The sequence below is a fragment of the Arachis hypogaea genome, chromosome 5 (genome assembly GCF_003086295.3).
Source record: "Arachis hypogaea cultivar Tifrunner chromosome 5, arahy.Tifrunner.gnm2.J5K5, whole genome shotgun sequence".
In the NCBI taxonomy this organism is placed as follows: Eukaryota; Viridiplantae; Streptophyta; class Magnoliopsida; order Fabales; family Fabaceae; genus Arachis; species Arachis hypogaea.
Window position 1 is genome coordinate 107,949,229 of NC_092040.1, and position 10,962 is coordinate 107,960,190.

General features: G+C 31.9%; 1 protein-coding gene across 1 annotated transcript; it reads right to left on the reverse strand.

Moving 5' to 3' along the window:
• Positions 1 to 1,483: 1,483 nt before the first annotated feature.
• LOC112802591 (uncharacterized) lies at positions 1,484 to 3,986 on the reverse strand. Its single transcript, XM_025845859.3, has 4 exons — positions 3,426 to 3,986; positions 2,832 to 2,945; positions 2,437 to 2,709; positions 1,484 to 1,891 (listed from the first exon to the last, which is right to left on the reverse strand). The coding sequence occupies exons 1-4, from the start codon at positions 3,894 to 3,896 to the stop codon at positions 1,691 to 1,693; spliced, it is 1,059 nt and encodes a 352-aa protein (XP_025701644.1). The 5' UTR covers positions 3,897 to 3,986; the 3' UTR covers positions 1,484 to 1,690.
• Between the last annotated feature and the right edge of the window lie 6,976 nt (positions 3,987 to 10,962).

Below are 10,962 nucleotides of genomic sequence, written 5' to 3' on the forward strand. Positions count from 1 at the left end.
TTCACAAGATTTTGATCCCCTAACTCATTGGTTTGATTCTTCGCGTTCTTGGATTTCGCAGATTTATTCTTTCATTGAGGTCTTCCGTTCTCCCAATGCATAGGAGTATGACGATTGTACGATTATTATTGTGTTGATTTGGTTCTAATGCAGTATGTCCATCTTCGAGATGGTCATCTGTTGTTGTTGAGTGTAGACTTCCAGGTCCTCAACAATGATGCCAATGTTATTAGGATTACTTGAAACAGATGGACTGGACCTGAACGTGAGGTCTAGACTTTTTTTGGAATGAGATGCTCTTCTGTCTCTCCAGCAAGGATTTGCTATCCAAGCTCTTTGAAGAGGTTGATAGCAGTACTTACAAGAGACTCCAATGCTTAAGTCAGCAAGAATTTTAGGCAGTTTTTTGTAGATTGGAGTTCAAAGAATACTTGGGAGTGTTAGGGTATTTATAGTTGTAGACGAGCCAATAACCACTTTATGAAGTGGTTCCACCTTTAGTGGTGGATAATTATTTTCTTTTATTAGGGAGGTTGTTGAGAACTTCGTTCCAGATAAATAGGAGAGATTGTAGGAGTTGGTTAGTCATGTGAATAAGTAAGGCTAGACATACGTGTATAACCTCTTTGAGGTTAGGCAAGTGACAACGTGAATCCAAATAATATTGATTGGGCTATTAAATATTTTGGGTTTGGCTCTTGCAATGGACTAAAGTATGAACAATAATAATAATAATAATAATAAATTAAACACGGTATAAGTTAAAAGTTTAAGTTCAATAATAAAATAATATTATATAATACAAGAAACAACAAGAAGTATAGCTCAATAATTAAAAAATTTATAAAAAGTGTAACCTAAAAAATCTATGTTTAGTGTGAGAGGGAACAAAATTCAAATCAAACTAACTTAATTTTCTTTATAGATGATGATGATTAAAATTCAACATGTATAATAATAACAAATATAACTTTATTCAACATAGTAAATAATTTGATCTCTTAATTAGTAATCCTAAATTCAAATGTTCAATTATTAGAAATGTAATTCCTTATTTTTATATATAACTAACGGTATTTTTTAAGAAAGAAAATTACACACCAATAAAGAAAAATCTGTATCATATATGTAACAGATAATTGATACTCTTTTTTTAGATAAATGTCTCATTTTTTATATTCACTGAATATTAATACATTTAAGCAAAAAAAAAATTCCGACTATATATTTTTTTAATAAGCCTAAAAAGGAAAGAAAAAAAAAGAGAGGAGAGTCGTAGTCGGTTATTTTGAGCATACATCTAGATTAAAATTGGGTAAATAGAACTTTGAATGCATGTCCAACAGTTTTTTCCGACTTGAGCAAGATTATTGCTATATATATACTTGTAGCAAATTCATCTAAACGCACCCAATTCTTATTGCAGCTTATGATAATTCAGATCCTATTATTCGTGTTGCAATTAAAATCCTGTTCAAGAGAATAACAAAATAGAATAATTTGATATCTTGACATCAAGTTAAGCAGTCCTTCAATCTTCCTCTTTCCAAATGGACAACAAAAATTACATATATTTCTACCACCGAGAGACAAAGGTCTTCCTAGCATTGCTCATTCGGGAAATTATATACAGCAACCAGAGTCCAAAAACTGAGAATGATAATATACCACTATAGTCACAAAAAACATTCTACTTCCATGGACTTGGTTGCCGAGCATCTCTGAAAACAGAAGTGCCCCCAGATGCAGCTGGTGAAGGGGATGAGGCAATATAAGTTCCTGAGACAGACACTGAAGGCAAGTTCATTTGATTCCCCTGATGTCCCGATAAAGCAAAACGTGATGGACTACTACCAGTGGCTGCCAAAGTTGCTCGAGTAGGGTGCGAAACCTTAAAACATAACAATTTAACATTCATCCGATTGGACATCAGAAAAATTCAAAGCAATGCAGTATTTATGGGTTTGAACCTGCACTTCCACTTCAACTTGACTTCTACTCGTATATTTATTTAAACATGGCATAACCTCACTCAAATATAATCTCTACTGTATGCATTGGCAAATTTAGATATATGTCAAGAAATACAGTTATAGTCAGACTTAGTAGCCAGCTGAAAAATATTAGGGACCATTGAGATGCTAGCCTTTGCTTCAAGGAATACAATTATAGTCGGACTTAGGCTCCAAAGTGCCATTGAAACTTTAATTAGCATTGGCATGTAGCAAATATAAACCCTAAACCAAAAGGCTCCATAGTGAAGGCTCCTCCTCTATGCAGCATTTTATAATTCAAATATCCATAGATGCATGCCAAAAGCACTACCGTAAGATATCTCCCAATAATAACAGTAGTTATAAAAATGGCCAAATCAAAAGACAGACAAATTGCAACACATTTGTGACAGGAGTAATTTTAACATGCAATGTACATTACCACATTCTGTTGAACAGTAGGGGTTCTCCGAAGTGGGGACTCTGAAGATGGTGACATGCTACTTGTCCGAAGCATATGGCGAGAGTGCATATCAGCCTCACCGCCTTCCACATCACCAACAAGATTTCCCTCAGAGCCCAGTCTTGGCGCCATAAGCCTGGTCATAGAACCAGTATCATTCATTCCATCTACTTGAAGTGGAGCAGAAGGGCCACGCATCCCAACCGCTTGCATACTGCTTCGCCTCTTTAACTCTTCCTCTGCATTCAAGATCTGCCAATCAACAGAGCCAAACACTTACCATTTTGCAAAAAACGAGGATATCCACATACCAGCCGCCATCCAAACTGAACATTAGGTGAACAAGTTATCTTACATTCCAAACCATAGCTTACCTGCTTCAACACTAGCACCAGATTGTGTTTTTTCGCATTCAAAACTTGCAACTTATCCTCCACTTCCTTTTTCCTTTTCTCCTTTTCACTCAGCTGGTGTACATTGTCAGTTACCTGGCACAATTAACAGATACCAATCTTAAACAAACATCACAGATATCACCAACCAAAGAAGAGAATAATAAGCACACAACACAACAATTACTCACAACATATCTGAATTTTCTTAAATCATTGCATAAAAGATTGCATTATACATATAATGAGAGAGAGAGAGAGAGAGAGAGAGAGAGAGAGAGAGACAGTATAATTAGCAACTGTTTTTTGCTAAATTAGAAAACATCAACTAATTATCATTCAAACAGAAATCATCAACTGATATCAACTGTGATATCACAGAAGAAAGCACACATCGCATGAATTACTTGTCGCATATTTGAATCTCCTTAAAAAGAATAAAAAATAAAAAATCCAAAAATAATTAACAACTATTCTTAAACTAACAGAAAACACAGAAAATTTAACCGATTAAAATCCACAGTTAAAACCATTTAAAAAAATCCACGAAAATGTCAGTAAGAATCGGAAGCGTACAGGCTCAGTATGCTTTTCCGTGCAAGGGAAACCGCCATCTCCGGGTTGAGGTGCGACATTCTTTGAGTCGATGAACGCATCAGATCCATCATCCACAGCCATTTTCTTCGGGGAACCACCACCGCCACCTGCGGCGAATTGCGTTTCTTTCCGATCTCCCTCATCGGCCTTGCTCGAAGGCCCTTCGTCATCGTTGTTAGCGGTGGCGGCCTTCGCGGGTTCTTCAGGTTGGATCTCCACAGGACCGTTATCCGCGGTAACGATAGGATCGGTATCAGAGTTAGGGTTAGGGTTTGTGGTGGTTGCGGTGGCGGTGGTAGTGGTGCCGTAAAGGCGAGAGAGGGCTTTGGAGCGACGAGCTACGAGGGTTTTGAAGTCTTTGAGGGAGATTTTGGGGTTTGGCATTAACCATCGACGAGGCACGTCCGGTACTCGGTGAAGATTCCCTCTGTAAAGCGAAATTGCCACCATTTTTTCTTTTGTATATCATCATCTACCTCCAAATTAGATTTGAGACTTTATATAGGTTTGCCATTTCCCACCGTAGACCCAAAAATTCAGTAAATAATTCTTTCTACTATTAGATAAAAATAAATAAACTTTCAAATCAATGAAAATAAGAGTTTTGTCACTCCTTAATAAATTGTTATATATATAAAATAAAATTTAAATTTTTTACTATAAATAAATTAGTTGCTTATTTCACTAATTTAAATTAGTTAAACAAAGAATTTTGTTGTTCAAATATTTTTTTTCTTTTTAATTTAGTTCAATCGCATTATTAGGTATTTAGGAAATTTTTTGATGGAAGATGCAGATTTCATAAATTTAATATTGTTTACAAATTTATTATCTATTATTTATTATATTTATTATATTATCAATACTGTTATATGCACAAGTTTTTTTTTGGCAATTAAATCCAATCAAGTTAGTTCAGCAATAATTAAAAACACTTTAAAAAAAACGTGTGCACATAACAATTATATGCGGATTTTGTTCTTCTTCCACTCTCATCCTAAAACCCTTTCTTTCACTCTTAGTTTAAAACCTTTCACCTTAATCTTCAAATTTCAAAATCTTTCAAAATGAAAGCACAAAAATTCGAACGAATCCTAAGAAAAAAGAAACTGGCGATCATTCGAGGTAATGAGTTCGATTCTTCTTCATTTTATTTTTTAGTATTGCTTTTTTTTTCCTTATGTGCTTTGATTCTGTCTGTGTATGAAGTTTCATATTATGTATTCTATATTTCAATGTTTATGTTATGTCTTTGATTCTGTATTTCATTGCTGAATTTCATAATGTATGTGCTGTCTTTAAATGTTTGTGTACTAAGGTCCATTATTTGTGTGTCTTTAAATGTTTGTGTACTAAGGTCCACTATTTGTGTGTTATGTTTTATTCTTTGCGTGCTTTGGTTTATTGTATGATTTAGTTATGAAATGCAACACATCTCTGGCAATCACAAATGAGCATATATTTTGTTGCTACATCTCTCAAGACCAGACAGATGCTGCTGAGAGGTGAGTTTCTTTGTTTGTGTGCTAGAATAGCTAATTGTTGTGATGTGTTTTGTATTTTATGTGTTGAAAACCAAATATTGTGTGTTTGTATGTTCTCTTACACACTTTTATATAGATTAATTAAAACTAATATAATCGATATTTTAGTAAAAGAGAACAAGTTATAGATGTTCCTCAACATCCACCCCTTTCACATGTAACATTTGGCATTGAGGAGGAAAAGGAAAAAACTGTTGACCCAGCAACTAAAGATCAGAGCAGCAAAATTTCTTCTGTGTAACCAAATTCTTTTATTTTTGTATAGTTTCGCTAAAGCTAATCAAGTAGATATTGCTATTGGGTTGTGGATGATTAAAAATATTACAATGGAGAAAGATTTGATTTCTCATTTTCGTCCTTTGACCTTGGAATTGATATACAGTTATCAACTCAGAAAGCAGCTATCACACAAGTGGATCAACAACAAAAGAAAATATTGATTCATGGTTTCAATGTCAAGAACACAAATATTTATTTTCTGCTTATTCTAACATTTTTGGGGATTTAGTTTAAAATTTATTGTATAAATTTGCTCTCTTTATTCAATGTCAAGAATACAAATATTTTGTAATTTTCTTTGTTGTTGTCTTTATTGTATATCACAAAAATTGTTATACTAGCACAAAAATAATCATGCCTAACACATAAATTGTGTAGCGTGGCACACAAAATATTTCTATCAGCACAAACGGCTCATTTTTTGTTTTATTCTAACATGTACCAAAATTCATCATGATTTCTAACTAAAATAATGAAAAAACAAAATTACAAATATCTTTGTTTCTCTTTATTTATAAATTTATGTTCGATTTGATTGAATCATGCTTTGTTCATGATAAAGAATTAAACATTGCTCCACTATTGATCTATGATCTACCAAATTCAAATCCTAAAAAAAAAAAATTTTAGAGAATTAAAAACAAGTTAAACAAATAATATAAAATGACATATGAAAATTACCTCAATGAGAACTTTCTTTTTTTTCTTTGATGCATTTATAATTTTAGGCATACAAAAATTGATCCTAAAATAGTCACAATGATCATTACATAAAAAAATATTTTGGTTCAGCTCAGTATACAAATACTTAGGCATAGTACATATTTCGGGTAGCATAGTACATAAATTCACATATATAGAATACAAATCAAATCATAGAACAACACTAATTTCTCAAACAACAACTCAACAAACAAAAACTAAGATCATCATAAATAACCAGAATCAAGAACAAAAAAACCAAAATATATACAAATAGCACATAAATATCGAATATAGAAGCTAATACCCTTGTAGCTCACACTAATTTGTCAGAAACATTAAATATATAGAATCATTCAATGCAAAAAAAAAGTCATTCGTAACTCCTCAATTATGTTCGATACAGAAAAAATATCCAATTCACACTGATTTAACTCATTTAAACTACAATCTTTTATAATCACCAAAGATTCGCATATTTAACGAGAATTAAGATATGATTTCACAAGTATTACGTACTTCTGAATAGAATGTAGAGAAAGAGAATGTGTCTAGCACAATGTAGAGAAAATTGAAAGAGAAGGAAGAAGAAAGAGAAAAAATTGAAAGAGAAGGAAGAAGAAAGAGTTGAGCACAATGCAAAGAAAAAGAAGAACACGAGAGAAGAAAGAAAAAGGTTGAGAGTAAGCCTCTCATGTCTCAAGGGGGCAATAACCTCCCTAAACTTCAATTTTTTCTTATAAACTATATGTAAAGTCTGATTTAGCCTCCCTTAATTTTTTTTAATTTCTTTATATTCGAATATTAAACTTTGGGCCCTCCTCAAATTTTATGCTAGTTCTACCCCCTGAGTATTTTTTTAATTTATTTCTTTTAGTTTATTAAGCCAAATCAATTATACTAATTATGTGTATTACTTAATTAATTTGATTAATTCATTAGATATTAAAATAATAAATCTACGAATAAAATAGACAATTAAAATATTTTTAATTAATAATTAAATCAAATTTAAATAAAGTGAAGTTAGAACTAAATTAGAATAAGATAACTTTTACTTATCCAAATTGAATATAATAAATACAAATTGATTTGGTTAGATAGCTATGGTCTTTTGGTCTTTTATATATAGATGACCAAACAAAATTATAAAAATTATCATTTTTATTACTCTTACGATTTTAGTTCTTCTTTTTCTCTCTTTTTTTTTTGTTTTTTTTTTTTCAACACTATTTTTATATTTCTTGATTAATTAATAAAGTTATCAAATAATGTTAAGCTAATACTTCGGATTTGATCTAAAATTTTAATTTTCTTAATTTAATTCTAAAGTTGACTTTTGTGACTCACGTTAGCCCCTCGAATATTTTTCATTAATAGCGTGCTAACATGATATATTGATAACATGTTAGATAGTAACATGTCGCATATCAACATGGACAGTGGTGCAACATGGCAGAATACAGTTTATCTACATGACACTTTAATTATCATTTGTTCAGGTGTTACCAAATGACATCATTACAAGTGGCTTGATTTAATTCCTAAATTTTGTTAAACGAATAAAAATTCTTAATATTTTTAATTAGATAAAACTTTTTTTTATTATTTACATATTTGTGAAGTGACCACTTTAGCTCACAACTTTAAAGTTTAGAGACTAAATTGACTAGTTTAGCAAATTTAGAAATTAAATGAGTCACTTACAATGATGGCATGTCATTGAAACATAGGTAAATCATAAAGCAACACATGAACAATTGTTTTCTTATCACATAATATAATTGTCCACATTAATATACCATGTATCACTATCTGACATGTCATCATCCGATTACATATGATCGAACCATTTTCTGACACGTGACATTGATGGTCCAAATCAGTATGTCATATCTATATGTCATGTCAACATGCTGTAAAGAAAAATATTTGAGAAATTGATGAGTCATGAATGTGAATTCTAAGAATTAAATTGAGTAAATTAAAATTTTAAAAATGAATTTGAGATGCGAGTGTAATTTGTGGACTAATTTGAGTATAAACTCAATAATTTTAGTTATTATTTTATTTTTAATAAGATGACAAATTAACAACAATCCACGAGAATAAATTTATATTGAATACTTTTTGAGTATTAAAAAAAAAGATTATCAATGTATTAATAGTACAAAATTCATAAAGCAAAGATTACAAAAAGTAATTTAAATTTTTTTATTAAAATGAAAAAAATAAGGATTATGAAAATTAAATACACAACTTTAAACTCAAATGAGTTGCTTAAAACTAAACCATTAAAAGGTACGCAAGGACAATGTCGTGTAACAAGCAATATATATAATATTAGTGATTCATTAGAAAAAACATAAGTTGTTGATAAAATAAAAAATTAGTTCAATAATTGTAGATATATTTTGAGGCTCATTATTTTATATGAAAATTTTATGTGAGTTGTGCTAGGTTATGAAGGTTGGGTGTGTTAGACACAGATGTGGCGGCTGGATTTTAAAATTAACGTAGAAGAAATCGAACCGTCTGATTTATTTGATGGTGAAAATAGGGACACAAATCGGACGGTTCAATTTGTGTGAAACTGAAATTTTGAATTTGCATGAGAGTAATCGGACCGTCCGATTACAGGCATATTAAAAAAAATTAATCGTTGATGTATCAAATCGGACCGTCCGATTACAGGCATATTAAAAAAAATTAATCGTTGTTGTATCAAATCGGACCAACCGATTTCTTTACTTATATATATATATATATATATACACACACACACGTTCAACCCATTACCTAGTTGCAGAGATCTCTCTTCTTCTTCTTCACTAAGTTTTCTTTCCTCAGCCCCCGAGTGTTCCCTATTCTTGTGGCTGGATTTTTGTCTCTGTTCAAAATATTACAGCATTAAAATTCATTTTTAAGTGACGAAAAAATTAGATGATAAAGTTGTATTAAAAGTGTATTATTTTAGTCAGATTTTGTTACAAACATATGAAGGAATGAAACTTGTATGTGAGAATCCGTTAGATATTGTTATTCCATTCACAATCTCATTTGAAGAACTAAAAGGTGTGATTTGTGAGAAGATATATTCTCAAATGTCAAGGAGAGTGTCATGTATTTTATATAGGTATCCTATATCAATATTTGGCGGATTCGTTCAATTTCAAACCAAATATATAACTGATGAAGCGAGCATGCAAGAGATATTTTCAATGTATATTGAAAGTCGCTCCTAGATGTCGTTCATTGAGTTCGAACAATCTGAAGCTAATCAAAATATTGAACGGAAAGATTGCAATAGTGACAGTGAGGAAGAGTTTGAAAGCAACTGCGAGGTCGTTGGTCCAGATGGAGACGAAGATCAAGCTGACGGCAGTATGGAGGCAGATGTGACACTAGCGAACCAATATCCGTTTGAGGAGCCATCTTTGATGTGCGCATTGGATTTGGAGGCTATGCATACACCAAAGTTTCTTGAATATATGAATGCAGGTACGTGATTTGAATATTTGCCCTAAAGATTAGAATTTTATTGTTTATTACATTATTAATGGATTAATTAGTTATGTGACATATGAAAATATAATTAATTAGCATTTATTTATGTCTTTATTTAGTTAAATTTAAAATAAGGTTGTTTTTGTTATTTATTTAGTTAATATTAATTAGTATTTATTTACGTATTTATTATTTATTTCATTGAAATTGAGATCATTACAAGATTCTAAATAAATATATGTATATATTTATATTAATTTAGTGAATATCCGAACGTGTATAAATATAAAATTAGTTCATAATGATATATAATTTATCGGCAGATTTCACTTATTTAATATTTATTTATTAAATATTTATCGTATGGTGTTATTGTAGCGGAACTCTTTGTTGTGGTGTATGGTAAATTTGTTGTGGGAATAGAATTTAGTTTTAGGGAAGCTGCCATCATGTCGATGAAAAATTATACCATCTGCAGAGGTATAGACTATAACATTTAATGTCAGGTGTACACAGTATGGGCCATGTTGTGATTGGCTGATCAGGGTTAGCATGATCTGCAGAAAGTCCTGTTGGGTTATAAGGACGTATATTGGTAATCAAACTTGTACCAGAGCTACCATTTCTCAAGACCATTTGAAGTTGTATTCTAACACAATTGCAGAAGTAATAAAGCCGTTGGTAGAGACTGACCCCTCGATAAGGGTGAAATCAGTTATTGTGGAAGTATAGTCGAAGTTCAATTACACTATTAGTTATCGCAAAGCATGGTTGGCAAAGTAAAAGGAGGTGAAAAAAATATTCAGAGGTTGGAAAGCATCTTATGAAAGTTTTGCCAATATGGTTTGAGGCCATGTGTCACAAGGAGCCATCAGCTACTGACCACTTTGAAACTATGCCTGCATATCAGGGTGATGACTTGGTTATTGATATTCGGGTATTACATCAAGTCTTCTGGAGTTATTACTCTTGCATTAGAGCATTCAGACATTACAAACCAGCTGTCCAGGTAGATGAGACACATTTGTATAGAAAATATAAGGGTTGTCTGTTAGTTGCAGTTTCACAGGATGGTAACAACAACATCGTGCCTATTGCATTTGCGATCGTAGAGGAAGAAACTTCTGATGCGTGACATTTTTTTCTTAGTAACTTGCGACAACATGTGGTGACTCGGGATGGTGTTAGACTTATCTCTGACTGACACGACTCCATCAGTTCAATTATTGCCCGTAGTAACGGAGCTTGGTCGCCTCCTAGAACTTTTCACATGTTCTGCATCAAGTGTATAGAGTCAAACTTCTTGAGGAAGTTCAAGGCACCGTACTTGCAAAAGCTCATCGTCAACATAGGTAAATATGAATATATTGAACTTTGTTGATGTTAGAGTTGCAATTGTTACGAATCTCATTTACACGTGATATTTGTGCATGTCTGTATTATATTGCAAGACATTCGAGGACAGTGCCTGAATACGAGATGTG